Source organism: Fukomys damarensis, unplaced genomic scaffold, assembly GCF_012274545.1.
Source record: "Fukomys damarensis isolate Sample0158 unplaced genomic scaffold, DMR_v1.0_HiC HiC_scaffold_9, whole genome shotgun sequence".
NCBI classification, from domain to species: Eukaryota; Metazoa; Chordata; class Mammalia; order Rodentia; family Bathyergidae; genus Fukomys; species Fukomys damarensis.
In genome coordinates this window covers 8,139,057-8,158,981 of record NW_022900921.1, presented here as the reverse complement: position 1 = coordinate 8,158,981, position 19,925 = coordinate 8,139,057, and the positions used below count along the sequence as shown (strand labels likewise).

The following is a 19,925-nucleotide window of genomic DNA, read 5'->3' as shown; positions in this document are numbered from 1 at the left end:
GATGCAGTCACAGTAGCACATGGAAGCAATGTCATTCACTCAAGGTCACCAAGCCGCTGACTGGCAGGGCCGGACCCAAAGCCTGTCTACTTGCTTTTATACCAATGTCTGAAAAAGTCACTTGACAAACTTCATTCCATAACACCGGTGAACTGAGGTGGCACTTAGGGAGGAAAATCCAGGGCATCTTCCCCACGGCCTACACAGAGCTTTCTTGTATCACTGACGCCAAACACTGGGCAAAAGAATCAAGAGGGAGAATGAAACCACAGCCGGCCGTTACACTTTAACGACTAATGCGGTGCGGTGTGAATGGCGACCTAGGGGTGATACAGTTTCTGAAAGGCCAGAGTGGGGTAATTGCTATCTAAGAGAGCCAACACGACCCTAGGCTACTACCAAAGGGAAACCCCCCAAGTATGGCTGTCCATCAAGATGCAGAGGAAGAAGAAGAAGTGACTGACCACGCACAAGGGACTCCAATACTCTCTGCATTGCCAACCATTCCTTTGGCGCTTGGGCTATGGAGGAGGAGTAACAGGACTGCTCCAAGGCAGTGATGAAGCACCACTGATAAATAAATGTGCACCGTCCCGTTGTGTGCAGGAGCAGGGATTCAGAACAAGACGGTCACATGGACAGAGAGCTCTTTAAGTGATACCTCACGCTCACAGCCTTCTAATAGATAACAAAGCTTCAATGTCTGGATTAATGTAAGGTCCGCCAGGGACGCGAAGGCTGAAGGGAAGGGAAATCACTCTGCTTTAGCGGTGGGGGTGGAGAGCACAGCAAATCAGCAGTGGGAAGTCTGGCAGAAAGATGGCTACTTTTTTCATTCTTTCTCCTGATAGGTGGGTATTTAGTCTGTCTTAACCTGGCCCTGATTTTCCAAGCCAAAGAACCAAGGGTGATTGGGTCTATGAAAATAAGTGGGGAAAACATAAAGCATTAAATCCTTAGAAGGTAACACAAAGGGAGTAGCACACGCTAGACCCAGATAAACTTGGTTTGGACCTATGGTATCCTTCACCTCTGTCCAGGCGGGACCTTGCTAATACTCAGATACATCACCTGTAACATGAGGTGACAATGCCAATCTCACAGTATACAGTGAGATTGTAACTCAACAGACCTCAGCACATATTAAGTTGTTAACTAGTGGCACTGGTGGTTAGTAGTAATGATGGCTTGAGTTTGGAGTCTTCAAGGTGTAGCTAGAACGTGAAATGAAGAAGAGACAGATGAACATGAGGACTTCCGTCAAGGGTGTGTACCAAGGTTAATGGCTGCTCTGAGCATCAATTCCTCAACTCACCTGCACAGTTCCCTCTGGAAACAGCCTGGTTGTGCTCATTGAGGCATAGAAGGGGGTTAAATACTGACTCAAGGTCACCCAACCTTGGGTTCTGAGAACTCAAGGGTCCAGTGCCCAGGCATTCAGATTTAAATAAAAAACAAAACAAAACAATCTGTATAAGTGAGATTTTACACTGTTATAAAAGCAGCAGCATCCTCAAGAGAACTGGTGGGCATAAGATTTCGTTCCTGGTACTGCCAAGGGGGCTTTTGAAATTGGACATGGCACCCTGGGATACGAGCAAAGAGGCTGTCACAACAGAAATATCTGTTAAGACAATGAAAAGTGCCGTGCTGAGAGTGTATGCCTCATATGCTGTGTTTGCAATTAGCTGACTGTTCAAATGGGGCAGGTACACATGACTGCGCCAGGTAAAAAATATATTAAAAGATGAGCCTTGGCTTGTATTTTCCATATGGCCAGTGTGGGAAGCAGTATGGAGGGTCCTCAAAAATATTTAAAAGAGAACTATCACATGATCCAGCCAACTCACTTGTAGGTATATATCCAAAGGGAATAAAATCCCTACTCCAAGAGATATCCAGACTCCCATATTCACTCTAGTATTACTTGCAATAGCCAAGACATGGTAGCATAAATATCGACTTAAGGATGGATTGATAAAGAAAATGTAACACACACACACACACACACACATGCAAGCACAGAAAAATATTATTCAGCCCTTAAAAAGAAGGAAATCCTGCCATTTGCAATGCACATGAATCGAAAGGACATGATGGTAAGTAAAATGAGCTAGACAAAGAAAGACAAACGCTATATGATCTCACATGTAGAATTAACTGAACTCAAGCAGGGACTGCAGGGGCAGAAGTGTGGTGGAAATGGTAATGTCGCTCAAAAGGTATAAACTTTTGATTATTAGCTGAATCAGTTCCGGAGACCCAATGTATGCTACAGCAAATACAGTTAACAATACTGAATTATATACTTGAAATTTTCTAAAATAATAGATCTTAAGTGTGACAACTGGATGTGTTAATTAGCTTGAATTTGGTAATGATCTCAGTGTATATGTGTACCAAATCATCACGTTGTATACTTCAAACATTTTTACTTGTCAGCTATGTCTCCACAAACTGGAGGGGGCATTAGCTTTAGCTCACGTGTGACCCAAGGGGGGAGTCTGAAAGGATAAGGAGGACAACACCAGAGAGTCCATCCCTGCTGCTGGAAGCCCTATGTTCTGAGCATAGAGCAAGGTCTTGCAGCAACAGCAGCTCCCTGGACACAGATTGGCCCTCGGGACTCTGACTGTGCCCTTGAGTTCTGGAGGGGCCTGGTATCTTGGAGGGGCTGGCCAGCAACGGGTGCTGCCTGAACACATGCAGGATCTGTCATGAGCCACCTGGATGACTCCAAGCAGATGCCCAAGTGGCCAGTGTCATCTCTAAACCGTACAGCTCAGGTAAGACTCTTCAAAACAGGGCAGAAATTCCCGGAATTCTGAAGTCTGCTATTTGGGAACACTCAGTCTTCTACCATCAGTGCAAAGTCTTGATTGCTTCCACATGTAAAAATAGACTTTCCATGTGGGTAACTTGCAAAAGCTTGAACTTGAGGTTCTGCATGTGGAGAGCACTCTAAGAGGCAGGATCCGTAGGAGTGTGGAAGAAATATTTAAAAATAAAGGTTGAAATGTGAATAGAGCCAGCGTCTGTTCTTGAACTCCTTCTCTCAAAACATTTTTCCAGAAACTTATTTCACAGTGGAAGAAATCTGAAGGGAATCCAAACAGGGTCTTCCTGAAACAGAGGAAGCCACAGGAGAGCAAGGCTTTTAACCCGGGGGCTCCAAGTTTGGAGGAGATTCAGTCGACCCCAGAACAGGCAGGCCAGGAAAAGAACAAGCAGGAAGGTTTGGAATGAGGATAAGGCAGGGGCCTAAGCACATTCTCTCATAAAAACAAACAAACAAAACAAAACAAAACAAAAAACTGACTGGACATTTCAGGAGGAATTTATCCCAGGCCTTGTGAATTCAGTTAAGGGCTTGGTTGGGGCCTCAAACAGATGATTGTGGTAATTTAGAGACAAAGTACCAAGCCATTTCTGTCACAAGGCTGTTCCAGTTTGAAAGTAACGGTGCCTCGCTGTATTTATAGAGTGCTGAATATGCTCCAGAGCGCTTTCGCGTCCATTACCTCATTCGATCCTTACTGCAGGCCAGAGGTGCAGGTGCGCCTCGGCCACGGCACGCTGAATGAGAGCTGTTCCCTTTGAGGGTTTCGGTTTCCGATGGAAAAATGAGGGCACTGTTTTCCTACTCAGTATTTTTTCCATCAAATAATCCTTGAGGTCTCCTTCTACCTCGGTTCAGGGTATCGGTAAAGAGTTTTACCATCCGTCAAGAGGTGGTGACAGGCAGGTTCCTGGGTCCACAGAGGCAGGGCTGGAACACGCATGCTCCACACACTTCCCGGGCAACGCCAGTGCACACCGACACGAGAGTGTTCCTGCTCTGATACCCACAACTCTGCAGGCCCGAGATCTTGTTATATAAAACACACTCAGCAGCTGAAAAAATCCTGCAAGTGTATAATTCTGACGAGTGGGGAAAAAACAGTCCAGTGTTGACTGAGTGTATCTGATCCTCCAGATAATATCGCCTCTCAGGGATATCATTAGTGCCCTCAAAGCTGGGATACAACTGTTTAATGATTTAAGATCATCAGGATGAATGAATAGTGGCTGAAATTAAACGTGGGACCATAAATGCACACGGGCCTGAGGCATCCCGAAAAGCAGGGGTCTGACTGAGGGTAGAGCCCTCCAATTTCCCACAAGGGGGAAAATGTACTTAGGGTGACCCAGGACATCACCATCCACACACGCGCCCAGGCCGGGTTAGTGGCCTGTCACACTTGTTTCCACACATCTAAGCACTTTTCCTTTGCTCTCTCCCCCACCCTTTTTCTCTCTGGCACTATACCACTAAGCTACATCCCAGGTCGAACACTGACTGGTTTTTTTTTTTTGGGGGGGGGGTCCATTAAAATAATCTGGAATGTCTGCTAAGAATGCAGATTGCAGGGATCCTCCCAGGACCAACACATCAGAACCTCAGAGGGAGGGCCCTGTAACCTGCATTTTACCAAGCCCCTCCCTGTCACTGACAGGGAGGAGAGTTCATAGCTACTGCTCGAATTCGGCTGGAACCAGAAGCCACATGGACACACGCCAGGTTCTGGATACGGCCTCTGCATTCATTCTTTATTCAGCCTCCAGATTGGAGTATTTTCTTCAGGGGTCCTCCCTTCTGTGGAAATCAAGGTCCTCTTCCACGCGCTTATTGCACTTTGTAGCTCATGAAGCAATTTCACACTCTAATTTCATCTCACCCCTGGAATGAGGCTTTGAGGTGGACGGAAGCGCAGGGTTTCAGTGAGCAGTAATAATAATAAGCACCATTCTAAACACAGTCTCATTAACACTAAAGATTTACTGAGCGCTGAGCGGGTGTACGGTACAGTCTCACTAATCCTCATCCAACTCGTACGAGCGAGGAGGGCAGCACAGCTTTTGGGCTGGGAGATCAGCTCTTCTAGTTCATACCAGAAGCGAAGGCACTGGCTCCAGGATGGGGGCAGGATGGGATGGGACAGGGCTACAGCACATCTGCATTTCACGGCTGGCTGGCCTGACAAGGAGCCCAGTAGATGAGGAGCTGCTCCATAACCTGGCTGTGCTCACCTTCCCTTGGCCTGAGAGGGGAAGGAGTGAGGGTTTTGTGTGCACTGCAAAGAGTATGTGCAGTATTCCTGCTCAGGACGAAGGGCTCATTACAGGTCACTGCACTCACTCCTGCTGAGCGCGTCCTCATCCTACGGCGGCGGGAAGGTGTCCCATGGGGAAGCTTGGGGCTTGTCCTTCCTCCTGCCAGCTGAGAGGAGATCTGCTGGCTGCCGTGCAGCTCCGGAAAGGGGACTGCAGTTCTTCAAGAAGCGAGGCCAGAGGGCATTATTATCGAGACCATATTCTGTGCGTTATGATCGAGACCATATTCTGACAGTGGGTAGGGGAAAAAAACTGTTTCTGAGAAGGCTGGGCAGAATTTCCACCACACTGCACATCATCAGCAGTGCCCAATAATTCCCATTCCTTAACAGGCCCCTAAGTGGAGAACCAACTGCCCACGATAGGGATCTGTTAGCTACACGACATGTGTGAGCCGTGTGGGCATCCTGGGAGGTCTGCAAACAGATATGATTCATTTTTCATCACTTTAGAAGGAACGAAGTTTTTCGAGTTTTTGGAGAAGGGACTCAGTGTACACGAGGATCCTCAGAAGTTCGAAAAAGCAGCACGCATGTGTCAACACATCACAGAGAACGGTGTCATTAAAGTACGCAGGAGGAGCGGAGCTACTTACTGTGGCCTCGACACATGTCTACTTCTTGGTTCTATGTAACGCTGCAAAAATTACACTTCTATAAGGTTTGCCAATTTGAGGCAGCAAAGCAAGAAAGACAGAAAAAAAAAAGGGAGAAATTAAACTTTCAATGCCCTATATCGGATGACAGTGCTGCATTTTTTGTATTGGAAATTTTTTGAAGTAAGTGATGTACAAACGTGTGGATGTGGCCTTCCTGATGCTCAGAGCTGTCAAACACTGGCTATTTCTGGCTATGACAATTGGTAACATTTTAAGCTTCCAATGTTAACAGCTCTGAAGACGCCTTTGGATTCAAATCAAACCAAGGTTGGCTCTGGGGCTGTGGCTGCTTCACAGGACACGCGTGAACCTTTCAGGGGCTGCAAGCTCTGCAAGGAAAGCGGGGTGAAGCCCGGCAGTGTCTCTGTGACGGCTCCCCGGAGGTTGCCGTGGCGTTGGGGCGTTTGGAGCTGTTACCAGCCTTTTGCCAATGTGCTTCACTAATGTGCTAGAACGGTGCTGTTTAGAGGACCTAGCTAATGCTTGGAATAAGTGAAAACAGGAAAACATACCTATTAGATATCTAGACAAGGATGGAGTATCATGATTACTCCCTGGCTACCCAAAAGTTTTTGCTGCGATTGTTTTATTTAGGAAGTGGGGTGCAGAGAGAAGAGGAATTTCTTGTACTTTTGTTTGAACTCTGTACTTGCACATAGCATTTTCCTTTTAGGCAAGTATTAGCTATCAGAGGCTTTGTGTAAAAATAGAGACAATGTGTCTAAGTTGCTTACCACAGTGTCTGGCACACAGCAGGTGCAATACAGGTGATATGCAGCATTATTATTATTATTGCTTCTTTTCCCTCTGGGATGTTGACAAAGCCAGCACATTCAGCTCCCCACTCACTGAGCTAGACGTGAGTGACACATGTAAGATGGGTTGGTTTGCGCTACACTCTCCCTCATTATGTGGGTAAGGCAACACTAAAACAACAGACAAGGTTAGACTTTAACCCCCACAAGAAAATCAGGAGAGTATCTCTGGTTTAGCACTTTTGCTGCACCAAGTCTTTAAAAATGTAGAAGGTCTACCCACCTCAAGAGAAGTGTCACCTTTCTGAATTTTCTTTTTTTTTGGTACTGGGGATCGAACTCAGGATCCTTGTGCTTGAAAGGCAGGCACCGGAACCATTCAGCTAAATCCTCAGCTCCTTTCTGAAAATGTAATGCAGCTATTTTCCATTACAGAAATGTTTCTTTTCCAATCACTGGGGCTTTTGATGCAATCTGAGCGATTTATTTGATTTTTTTTGGGCGGGGGGGCTCTTCCAGTAAATCATTTATAGAGTGCTCGATTCACAAAATCCTATTTTTTTAAGATACACAAAATGTCCCCCAAATATATTGATGCTTGCACCCTGTGGGTATCCACGAAAAGGTTTATAGATTTCCCTCGTTATAAACTAATGGATGTTCTGTAACCACGTAAACCTTCTTAGCAGCTCTCTCCTCTGGAGTCTGAGGGAGAGGCGTTCAGGACGTCAAATCCATCAGAAGGGAAGAGACTCAAGAAAGCCTGTGGGTTTCTTAATGGTGAGAACCTAGAGCCCGATCCTTAAGATCTGGGACTCGTAAGCTCACGGAACCAGGTGCGAGGAGACGTCCCTCCCGCCAGCAGCGCCGATCCACTGGCCACCTACCAACACACTCGCTGAGCCGCAGGGGAACCCCTTATTGGCCATCATTCTTCCGGGGAGGGAAAGTGACTTCCTGCCAAGGAGGCAGCGAAAGTGAGGCCGGGGGCACTGTGTCCGTGTGGCCAGCTGTAGCCTGCCTCCTGTGGGCGCATCCATCTGCAGGGGCTCTGCCCTGCCCAGTGGCCAGGTTCCTCTGCTATAAGCCAGTCCCCAGGGCACAGAAGACAGGAAGAAGAGGAAGAGGGTCTGGGCCATGGGCCCGGATGGGCCTCTGCCACACGCAGCTGATATCTGGGGGTCCAGCTTACCACTACTGCCTTGGAGGACACAGGTGGTAGTAACTTTATAAGGATGGGGAAAGTGATGCACAAAGCCAAGGAAGAGAAACTCCCGTGCAAACTTAAGTATGTTTGGGTGACCACTACATAAAGTATAATGAAAAGGAATGGATTTTAGATTCATGCTGTAGAGTACCGTATTATGTAGCTATTGAAAATAAATGGGTTAGCTCTGTGTCTATTGTTGATGTGACAGATTAACAGGGGAAAAAGGAATTGCAGAGCCAATGTGCACAGGGGAGAGAGAGAAAGAGAGACAGAGAGAGAGAGAGACAGACAGACAGAGAGACCCTTCTGTGATACGTTCCCACTACTGGCATGATGTGAGCGTGCACACTGGGAGTAACATGCCACCAGGGAAAGAGGACCTCGGACCCTGGTATCAAGGACTAGGGCCTTCTACTAGGCCCACACTCATTCCAGTACCAGTCACTGCCAACAACCTGCCAATACTGCTGCAAACATGGCCCTAAGGACTTCCTGTTGGGGACCTGCCCGGGGGGGCTCCTGCTCCTGTGTGGGAGAGACAGGGCTGCCAAGGGGATCCCCTCTATTCCAGCCAGCACACAGTTCACCGAAGACAGCTATCCTTTCCACTACTACACAGCCCATATTTCTGGGGAAAACATACTGCTCAACGGCGAGGAGGGAAGGAGAGGACGGGAACGGACAAGGGAACAAGGACCTCCTTTGCTGTTCCTAACAGAAATCTGCTGCCCAGGCACTGCCACCCAGAGGCACATCTGCATCCTCCCCTCCCTCTCATAAGTTCAGATACCCCTTCAAGTCCTTCGAATCCTCAAGCAAAGCCCACACACTTGACGAGCTTTTGGCGTTCCCTGGAAAACCATAGTGTTCGGTTTGCAAGCAGGGCCAGGATCATCCTGGTGTCAGCGTTTGCCTCCATCCTCGTCCCTGGTGCTGCCTGCACAAAGCTTGAGATCTCATTTCAAGAATTCCTCTGCTCCAAGTCTCCTCCTAGCCTGGGTCCTGACCCTTAGCCGAATTATAATTAGTTGCTGTAGGGATCCTGCAGGAGACTCGTTGCAGAGGAAAATGCCTTCTGCCAGGCTGTGCCAATCTAGCCCGTAGTTAGAATCTGTGCATTTCAAGTCTGGGAACTGCCTCTGCCGATGGGGCCCAGAGAAATCTGTCTTTTATGGTAGCTCACATTTGCTGTACTTTAGACAGTTCTCTGCATTAATTCTGAAACTGTTCTTCCCAAATCTCATTTTTAGAACAATCACTGCTGAGTACGTTTTCTTCCAAAGCTGCCTTGAGAATTCCTTCTTGGATCAAGAATAATGATTGTTTTTTTTTTTTTAAGGATGGAGGCTGCAAAATCTGAGCGCTAACGTGCAGGACTGAGGGCTGTGGGTTGGGAGTTCTCTGGGCTCCAGGGTTACTTGGTGAAGAAAAGGGCAGCAATCGGGGGCCTCAGTTCTCTCCATCGGCTGTGAAATGGGACAGCACTTGGTCTCTTGGCTGGGGCGTGAGCACGGCACCACGCTGAGTTAGAATCTTTGCTCTCTGGAGAAACGGAAGCACTTGGACAGTGCCATTCTGAGAACACAAACCTTTGTCACGACTGACACATTTGTTGGGAAAGGTTATGTTGCCTTTACATCTGAGAAAAATACTGAGGAAACTGAGATGTTAGAGATCCAAAACATTCAGAGTCCAGACAGGCTGCTGCTGACAGTGGGCTCTCCTTCAGTGAGAAGTTTGCTCTTTGTTACAATGGGAAGGCCAGTTTTGGAGCAGTAGCCTTAGGAACAGGAAGTGATGTCCTTCTACAGACAGATACACAACCAGCTCTGGTAGGGACCGATAGGACTGCATTAGAGCCCAAGAATGGGGTTCTGGTCCCTCTTTTGCAATCAGGTAGTCATGAGCTCTTAGTTAACTCTTGTTCACTACCCTAGGCCTCGTGTTTCCCATCTGTGCAACAGGCAGGTTGAGCTACACACATCTGTGCTTTTCACATTTTTTTAAGCAGTTGAGTGCCTCCTGGTCAACACTTTTTCAGAAAGCAAACGTGCAGGCCAGCAGAGGTAGCTCTTGAGCCCACCCGTGCCCAGGACGTTCTCCACTCCCAAGCCTGGGCTCCTCTGAGGGCATGGTCAAAGTCACTGGCCGGATAATTCTGAAATTCTTTGTTAACTGAACAAGGACAAATGCACGTTTCCTATCTGGCTGATGCTTGGTTTATTTTACATCTTTAGAAGTATGATGCTCAGAGCAGGGTCCACTCAGGGCAGCTGGTGTTCCAGAAAAACAGCTTACAGGATGCTCAGCCTGAAATGCAAAGACGTGGGCAGCCCGGTCGCCAGAGGAATGGCCAAGTCTTCCATGGCCGTGTTGGCTTTGCTGGCTGAAGGCAGCCTGGTTGCTGGTGATGCTTTTCTATGCATGTGCAAGAATCTTTCTTCCTCGTTCACTCCCTAATTCGCAAACATTTATTAATCACCCACCAATGATCTGGGTGGAAGGCAAACAGCCACGCAGTCACCCGCAAGAGTCATGCACAATGGCCCCGGGGGCCGACTGGAGACAGCCAGAGAGGACACAGCATTGAGAGGCACCGAGAAGACGCTGCCTGGAGAGAGGCACAGCTCGCGAGATCCTGGGGTGGAACTTGGGGAGCTGCCCGTACAGAACAGTGGGAGTGAGAGCGTAAGCAGTATGCACAGCTCTGGCTGCTGTGGCCCAGGGGAAAGCACAGCAGGAAGCCAGCTGGGAGGACACAGCCCATTCCCAGGAAGAAGCTAGGAGAGGAGCCTGGGAAAAGGAAAGCAGAGAGCAGTGGGAGGTAGAAGGCGCGGCCGAGCACAGGCGTGGGCTTTGAGTCTGAGGGGCACCTCGTGGTGGCTGACACTCAGGGACAATTCTTAGCACCAGGCTCCTTATCTGTGACTTCGGATTCCAAGGCCTCGGTTGTTGTCAGGAACAAATGAGGTAATGTATAAGCCTGGTGCTGGAATGGGCCCTCCATGGTGGCTGAGAAAAAGGGTGAAGAGGCAGGGAAATTTAGGTGGAAGGTCAAACAGCAGCCCGTTTGTTGAATGTTTTACAGTTTGCAAAAACACTTTCAGCCACAGACAGGGGAGCCCAATCCTGTACTTCTGTGCCTGCATTTAACCCTGACTCTCTCTCCTGTGAACCAGCCTAAACAATGTCATCAGTAGTCACAGTTGCAAGCTTAAACACTGGCTTTTAATGACCGCTCTTGCCAGGGACTGCCCCGTGCACTTTCCACCTACTAGCTCACTGAACAGTCACAGGCAGTCGGTACTTTTGTGATTTCATTTCCCAGAGGGGTGACCCAAAAACAGAGGCGGAGTGCCTGAGTTAGTATGCGGCAGGGACAGGATCCGAGGCCATTTCTGTCTGCAAAAGAGCGGGACTGTGGGCCGAGGAAGGCACACAGCGCACAGCTGGCTGGAAGGACACACAGCACCAGGTCACCTACCCAAACTCAGACCTTAACTCTGCCCGTGACGGGCGAGGGGCTGGAAAAGCACAGGTGCCCCAAGAACACGTGTGCGTCAGCAACCAGGGAAGACTCCACGGACTTGGGAAGCCGAGCCAAAGCGTGTACGTCACATGCACACGGAGGCCTGTGCCAAGGCAACAGCAAGTGTCGCAGTACAACAGGGTGTGGGCAGGTGAGCTGCTGGGAAAGCTGCCGCCGGCCTGCTGCCTGACACTTAGCCAGCCCTGCACCAGAGCCCAGAGCCCTAGTGCAGGTCACTCTCCCCTGCTGAGCCTGGCCAGCTGCGGGCTCTTGGTCACAGCTTGTCCACCATCCCTCTGGCCACTGCTTCTCGGCGCTTTGGGGAGAAGGTGAGCAGAGGAAAGGGCAGCAGTCCACTCTGTGGTATCTGGTGAAAGCTTCCTGGCAGGAGTGAGCCGGAAGCCCCTGGCCAAAAGGCAGGCTTTTTTCTCTCGCGGGTTTCATCTTGGCCCCACCTCTGGGTCCCTTAAACCACCGATGGACTCTGTGTGTGGTTAAGGCCACATGCCCGGTGCCAGAAGAGAGGCTCAGTAACCTTGTCTCCTTCTAAGAGCTATGTGACCCCAGGTGAGTCCTCAACCTCTCTGGGTCTCAGTTTCCTCATCTGTGACATGAGCTGGCTATAAGTGGGCTTATTTGACACCTCTGTCTCGTGTCTCTTTTTCCTGCCCCTAGTACACAGACTGAACACAAAACGTTCACATTCTTAGCCACCTGTGCAGGCAGGCTGTGCAGATGTCAGACTCCGGGCCGGAAGTCTCGGGGGGAGGCGTTCCTGACAAGAAGGCGAAGATTGACAGAAGGCTGGGCATCCCTGGCCCTCCCTCCTTGCTTGTGGAAAGGCAAACTTCCCAGAGGTTCAGCAGTTGTTTTCTGACCACGGGGATGAAGAAGCAGCAGCAGCAGAGAGAAAAGGCTTAGTTCTTTTATAACAGCCTCCGGCAGCCAGTGACACCAGTCTTGGATCTCACATTATGCGGTAAATAGAAAGTCACAGTGTGACAGATTAACTCATGGTCAACTTGGAAGGCCCAGCTGAACCGAATCAGTGAGGTCTGCGTGTGGAAGACCCACCTGAGGACTGTCGCCAAGGTGTAAAAAGAAACTGGAGGGGAAGATGCGGGGCTGTTTTTCTTCCTAGAAGAAGCTCACTGCGTTTGGTTTTCCTGATGTGAACTTGGCTGCTTTCATCAGAGGAGCTCTGATCTTCACCGTGAGCATCACTTCCTGGCTCCCATGCGGATCCCTCAGCCTGGTGACACAAATCTTTTGCCCCACTGGTGCAGGCTTTCTGGCTTCCACCCCTGACCTTTGGTCCTTCTGGGTGCAGATCCTCAATATGGACCTGAGGCATGAGACATTGCCTTGGACTCTAGACCTCTGGCTGGACTGTGCAGGACACTGCGGTGGGATCCAGGCCCTCGGCTGGGTTCTTTGGGCCTCTCGTGTGTGGTTAGAGCTCTTGCGCTCCTCTGCATTTGATTTTTTGGGTGGATATTATAAAATATTTCTATACATCATGTGTCCTCTATTGAATCTATTTCCTTGCAAACCCTGACTACAACAGATAGATAGCTAGATGAAAGTGAATCTTTTACTCGTTTGATCCACTGTTTATCAAGCATCTGTTTTTTGCATTTAATGCATTTCTAAACTGATGTAAAGGGGATAAAAACAGGATCCATTTGATGGCTGCTGTGGGTACTGAGTGAGGTACTGTGTGCGCAGCCAGGTCTATGGCCTGGCTTGCGGCAAGCACAGCAGGAACAGAGACCCTATGCTGAGATGGCGGCAGGGAATCCATGCCATCCCTAGGGAGTGACAAGATGGACAGGAAGCGGAAGGCTGGGAGCGGCTGGCCCTACCTCGATCGCTGAAGTCGTCGACCAACACGATCTCTGCCACCAGCTCGGGGGGAGAGCGGTTCAGCACACTGTGGACGGTGCGCAGGAGGGAGGACCAGCCCTCATTGTGGAAGGGGATGATGATGCTGGTGTTGGGCAGGCTCTCCAGGTAGCGCTTGCTGTTGCAGCTGGGGGAAGACACAAACGGGAGTGAGAGGGCAGGGTCAGGCTCACTTCAAACACCACCTGCTCGCCAGCCTCTGCGACCTTGGTGAGAGCTGGGGGAACCTCGGTCATCAGAGAACTTTCTGCTCCTTGGCACCCCAAAGACCTGCCTCTCGTCCCTGCACACGCAGCAAGGAGGGTTATCAAGAAAGACCCGTGGCTTGGTGTGAGGCCATGACTCCTCAAGGAGCAGAGGGCACCCGTGACACTCTGGCCTCCCTTCCCATCAAAACAAATATTTATGCTTTGGCCTTTGTCCCTGGTCCCTGGTGCAGAGCTTATAAAACACTCGTAGTTTGTTCAGCATTAGAGGTGCTAGGAGGATCTTCTGTTTCAATGTTTGTTTTTCGAGCCTGGTTCCTAACGCAGGGATTCGAACTCCCTTGGAACTTCCTGGTGATAAGAGCATCTTTTGTTCTAATGGGTCCAACTCTTGTAAGCTCCAGAAGCAGGCTGCTCACCGGAAAGGCAACAGCATGACTGGAAACTTCCAGCAAAGGGAGAGAGGCAGGAGACTGAGTGAGGCACTGAGTGAACTGGTGTGATGCAGCTTTCCTGAGCTCCTAAACCAGTGGGTTTGGAGAGCTGCTGGGCTGGTGCCCGGGTACGGTGCTGGGGGGGACGATGTGTCCAGGCAAAGTATGGGTGCCCCATGTCCCTTCCTGCATAACTTACCCTGGGCAGCTGTTCTCCTCTGCCCTTGGCAGTAATATCCTTCGTAATAAACCGGAAAGAGGAAGTGTTCCCTGAAGTTCTGTGAGGAGCTCTAGCAAACTAACCCCACAGACTCTGTCACAAGAAGCTCTAATGTATAGCTGGGTGGTCAAAAGTACCAGAGCCTGGATTTGTGATTGCGACTTGCAGTGGGATAGTCTCATAAGACTAAGTCTTCAGTATGTGGGATCTGACTCTTACTCGACAGGACGTGCAGCCAGAGTTGGAAAATCACTTGTCGGCGGGGGAAAAAAAATCCCACATATTTGGTCACAGAAATATTCTGTACCGAGACTGTAACAGAAAAAAAAAAACAAACTGTTTTTTCTTAGTCTACATCATTTCTTGCCCATTTGTCTCCAGTGGAAGAAAAGTGATTCATTGATCCATGTGTTTGGAAGCATAAAGTGGGCTTCACGTGCTCAGCTTCTCCTCTCCCTGCTAGGTCCTGCTCCCTAAAAGCCACATGGGACGGAGTGGGAGGCCCTGCCCCTGCGGGCATTTAGCAGCCTAACACCCTCAAAGAAATGATCATTCTTTAATATCACCAAACATGTAGTTCGTGGTCAAACGTCCTCGGTCTTAAGTGTTTTTATAGTTGGTTTGTTGAAATCAGAATAAAGTGTACACACTGCATTTAGTTGATACTTCTCTTAAATCTCTTACACATAAGCTGCCCACTCTTTCCTTATACTTTGTTTGCTGAAGAAACTGGGCCATGTGTCCTACAGGGTCTCCCGCAGTCTGTACTTTGCTGCTTGCCTCTTTTTTATAATGTCATTTTAACATAGTCACTGGACCCCCAGCCGTGAACTGGTAGCTAGGTCTAAAGGCCTGAGCTAATTCAGTACAGTACTGTGGCAATGTCTTCACAGCTGGCGGTGTGTGCGACCCGTAGGAGACATGGAAGGCCCACTGCACATTCCTCAGGATACCCCAGGGACAGAAACCCATACAGTCTGTCAGACACGCATGGTCATCTACAGACAGACATACGCTGTCTTCCCAATCTACATACCTTTTAGTTCTTTTTCTGGTCTAGTTATCCTAGAGACTCCAGTCTAGTGCTATACAGAAGGGGTAAGAGCAGGTATCTTTGTCTTATATCTGATCTCACAGGAAAAAAAAATTATTCTTTCACTATTATGAATAATGTTTGTGTGGGTTTTTCTCAGATTGAGAATCTTTCTTGTATTCCCAGTTGCTGAGTGTTTTATCCCGAAACAATGGACTTTGTGAAATGCTTTTTTTTTTGCATCTGGCCAGACAAGGAGTTTTGTCCTTTATTCTATTAATATGTTATATGACACTGATTGCTTTTCATATGTTGAATAAACTTTGCCCTCCTGGGATAGCCTATGTGGCTGTGACATCTAAAGTTTCTTATACATTGCTGCATTTGGTTTGCTGGTATTTTGTTCAAGATTTTTGTACATATATTCATCAGGTGTACTGATCTATGTAATTTTATTGCAATGTTTTTATCTGGTTTTATATATTACAGTTACTTTGGTAGAAGTCTACGTTACTCATTTGCCTCTTCCTACAACATGTAATAGTTTCATGAAAGCAATGCCAATGACATTGGTATAATATTCTTACAGATTTTTAAGAAATCTGCATGGTAAATTTTATTATGGATGTAGAGTCAAATTTTACATTTTGAAGCTAATTGAGTAATTCTTCTTTACATGGTTCTTAATACACAGTTGGGCCCATCAATTTCAACTAACTTTTCATTTTGGGGGTTTCAGTTTTACTGTTTAATTCTCATCTAATCTTGCTGTTATAATTATATAAAGTATTTACATGGTTCCAAAGTGAAATCTAAAAAAAAAAAGATGTTTCAAAGATTTCTGGCTTTTACCTACAACTCCATCTAGTTTCCCTCTCCTCTTACAACACATTTTACTGCATGGTTAATCCTTGCTTTGTCTTCTTTGCTTCTTTGGTAGAAGTAACTACATATATAAATTGCTGTCCCCTTGATCTTTTCTTGATTACATGGTTGCAGGCTATACACCTTTCTGTGCCTTATCTTTTCAACTTAGCAATACATCCTAGAAATTGTGCCATAAAAAGACCATTTTTTTTTCTTTCTTAAAGAAGCAGGTAAGTTCAATTCAGGGAATAATAAGCAAGTCAATTTGGTCACACCAACCATTTTATACAAAGAAAGCTTATTTATTTGCTTTATACCAAGTCTTATCATTTAGCTTCAGGAGGAAGTAGGAAGCACTAGGGAGACCACTTACTGGGCTTCTAAAACAGAGATTGTGAAAGGGCCATCCTGCGTGGGTGGGGGAGTCTTTGGCTGACCAGACAGTCTCTCAGGGTGGGTCAGCGGTGCATAATTTAACAGTGACTCTGGGTGAATCACTATCCTCAAATATCCACACTGACAAGTGGAAGAATGGGTTCCCTGGGCCAGGACACGAGAAACAGTGTGCAGGTGGCTTTCTGGGGAGCACTCCGGGCAGACGCACCTGCAGGCAAGTGAGCCAGGCAGGTGAGGCAGACAAAGCCCATCCCAGTGAGGCTGCTGGGGAGCTCAGTTCTGGAGCTGAGATGGCCTTTCCGAGTTGTCCTAGACTGAGACAAAGGCCTGGCCTTTCTATCCAAGCAATGTGACCAAGGCACCTCCCTGCTACCAAGGGCAATTCCCAGAGAGAAAGAAGGCTGGGAGGTGCTACTGGGGGTAGGGGGTCAGAAGAGAGGCAGTGGGCAGGGTGCTCTCCTGTTCACTACAACATGGACAGCAAGCCCGCTTTACACAGAAGGCAGGATGAAGCCTCTATTTCACACCTGACAGACCTGAAGCACAGAGAGGTCATACAAACTTGTCCAGAGTCAACAAATAAAAATGGGTGGGATCTGACCTGAGAACCTGCACTTACAACCATCACGCCAACTCCCACGAATCGTGTTCCTATCCAACTTTCACAGGAGCCCCGAGGACACACAAGACAGGGCTTGCCACCGGCCTGGAGAGAGGGCATTGGGATCCCAGGCAGGGAGGCGAGGCGGCCTGCCCAGAAGGGGGATTCCCACTGGTGCCGCACGCTACAGTGACACCGCTGGGCTTGGCCACCTCAGAGCAAAGGAGAGGAGGCATCGAGCCCACCACATGTCATCTGCTCAGAGAAGTCTTCGGCGACTGCTGCTTCCCCAGGTGTATGTAAGTCCTTGCTGATCCTCCATCTCAGGGATCAGCCGAAACCATGGCCCAGGGATAAACTTGGCAGGCCGTTCTTGTGTGACTCTCGAGCTAAAATAATTTTTACATTTTTAAAGAGCTGTAAAAACAAACAAAACACAAAACAAAAGAAGGATATGGAACAGAGACCCTAGATGGCCCTCAGATTCTAAAACATTTACTCTTTGGTCCTTAACCAAAAAAAAGCTTCTTGGCCTCAATTCTATTCCACAGCACCCCAAGTGTTTCTTCATTGCAAGTAGCACACTTTATATATCCTATGGAGGCAACTGCTCATGCATCTCTCCCCATTAGAAAGTAAATGCCGTGACGAGGGGACTTTGATGCCCGGCACGGTACCAGATACACAGTCTGTGACCAGAACATACTTGCTGAATGGATGGGTGAATGCGGTCAGAGTCCAACCACAGTCTTTACAGCACATCCCAGACCCTGTCTTTTACACAGCCCCCTGCACTGTGGAGCCTGGGCAGTGATTCTCCTGCGGGCAGTAATTTGGTCCCTGCCTGTGCTTGGCAGGGTTCAGGGAAGAGGGGGCATCTCAGCTTCTGACACAGTGAGCAAGAGTGCTGCCCGTTCACTCCATGTAGTCCTGTGGGAGGTGAGAGGGCCCCGAAGAGAGGACCCGAGGACCTGGCGGGCTCAGAAGGAGCAACTGTCCACTTGGAGTTTCCAGCAGGACGTCAGATGCGGTGGGCAGAGCATCAGCCCTGAGGGCGAGCCAGCCTGAATCCCCAGCAAAAGGGACAATGACCAGATCGAGGGTGAAGAGCCTGAGACTATCCAGGGGATTCAGGTGTAGTGACCCACCTGGTCTTTGAAAACAGAGGATCTTTCTTTTGGGTTACAGAATGAGCCAAAACAACAAGGTGGAGCCTCAGCGGGCTGGAATGGGTCTGCAGCTGACAGCAGTGAGGGCACAGGAGTCTCCGTCCTCAGAACAAACTCTGCCAAAACCCCAGATGAGCCAGGTCCCCTTGGAGACCCAAGGAAGGAATACAGCCCGGCACTGACACCTAGAGTTTAGCTTGATAAGACCGTCGGGCTGTGTTAGAAGAATACATCTGTGTTATTTAAGCTGGTAAAAATAAACCACATGCTGTGTTAAGCTCCTAAATGCATGATAATTTATTATGGCAGCTATAGAAAACAAATGCTCAACAGAAGATGTAATATTGCTACTTCACACAAATAACTAGTACTTTACGTACGACGTAAACCTGAGTTGCAGAATGTGTAAAGCAGATCACACATAAAACCCCTCACCCCTGGCTTTTCTTAAAACACAAGCAACACTGAACCCAGAGCCTATAGCTGCAGCAACGGCTGAAGGTGACAGCGCATAGGCCTGGTAATCACCTGTGGTCACCGCCCCCACTGACACTGCTTCACTCTTCCCGGGACCCTGGAGAAACTGGGATTTCAGAGCCCAGAAGGGAAAGGTGCTGTGGGAGGGCCTCCAAATAAGAAGAGTTTCGGGAGACCTTGAAACACTGCATGTACCCAAAGAGTCTCCTTTGTGTGTCACTGCAGCCTGCTGCGTGGGGGTCTCTGCAGCGGACTCTGAAAGGGAGCATCAAGGAGTGCAGTGGATGGAGGGATGGAGCAAGGACTGGGCGGACGCCTGACACAGCGACTACAGAATGTTCATTGCAGAAGCTCGATGGGGGAAACACAGGCGCTCACTGTACTTTCAACTTTTCAGGGTGTCTGATATTTTTCAGCAAGAACTGTTGAATGAAAAACCCAGGCAGAGTCCATGGTTCTCAGGTTCAAATTTTACCTTTGTAAGAGGCACCAAGGGAAGCTATAAAGGCCTTTTCCCCCAGCTCCCCGCACCCCCAGGTGAACCTTCCAGACCAGACAGGCAGGGACCCTGCGCATTGTGGCACTGAGCTCATTTCCATCTGTGTGAATTGGACTCCCCAAATCTAGCAGTCCAGTTCTAACCGACAGCAGTCTCTCTCTTTTTCTTTGGGGCCTTCCAGGCTTCTTTGATGTCCCCATTTGCTCTTCAATCTTGCTGGATGGTTTTTATCCGGGCCCCAGGAAGCCTTCCTCGGTTCCTTTCCCACCTCTGTAATCCCTTTGATCATTTCAGCCAGTCTTCTCTGGGAACCTTCGACTTCATTATGTCGGCTTCCTCAAACAAATGCAAGCACCTCTTCTTAAAAATCCCTTTCCCTTAACTCAGCTGAGTCCTTTGTGGCTGAGCAAGACAGGCACTATCTACCTTGCTACAAAAATTCCTGCCTTCCACCCAATTTCACAGGAGGTTTGCTTGACTGAAGAGGGCTTGGGAGTGGGGGCAGATGCAATAAATTGCCTGGGGTCCACGGGTGAGATACAATAGTGCAGCTATTACCCAGCAGAGAGCCCTGGCTCTCTCTAGCCTGAGTTGGGCCCCACAGCCTGCTGGGAGATAAGCAAACACCACCATGCTTTAAGGAAAGTAGACAAAACTACAACAGACTAAATTCACTTCTAATTTAATTCAGTTGTGGAATTAAACATTATTTAGAACTCAAAGTAAGAGACTTAGCTTGGATCATAGCCATGATAGTGTCTATCTTTCTCTTTTTAATCTACTCTCTCTCTCTTTTTTTTTTTTTTTTTTTT

The 19,925-nt window shown here is 48.4% G+C and overlaps 1 protein-coding gene across 1 annotated transcript in view; it reads right to left on the bottom strand.

Annotated features, from left to right (window-relative positions):
- Positions 1-19,925, bottom strand: part of Galnt10 (polypeptide N-acetylgalactosaminyltransferase 10) — a gene marked incomplete at its 5' end in the record, with an annotated part of 202,670 nt that overhangs the window by 63,144 nt on the left and 119,601 nt on the right. The window contains one exon of the mRNA XM_010639832.2: positions 13,172-13,338. Coding sequence (XP_010638134.1) covers positions 13,172-13,338 — 167 coding nt within the window. The remainder of the gene's footprint in view (positions 1-13,171; positions 13,339-19,925) is intronic.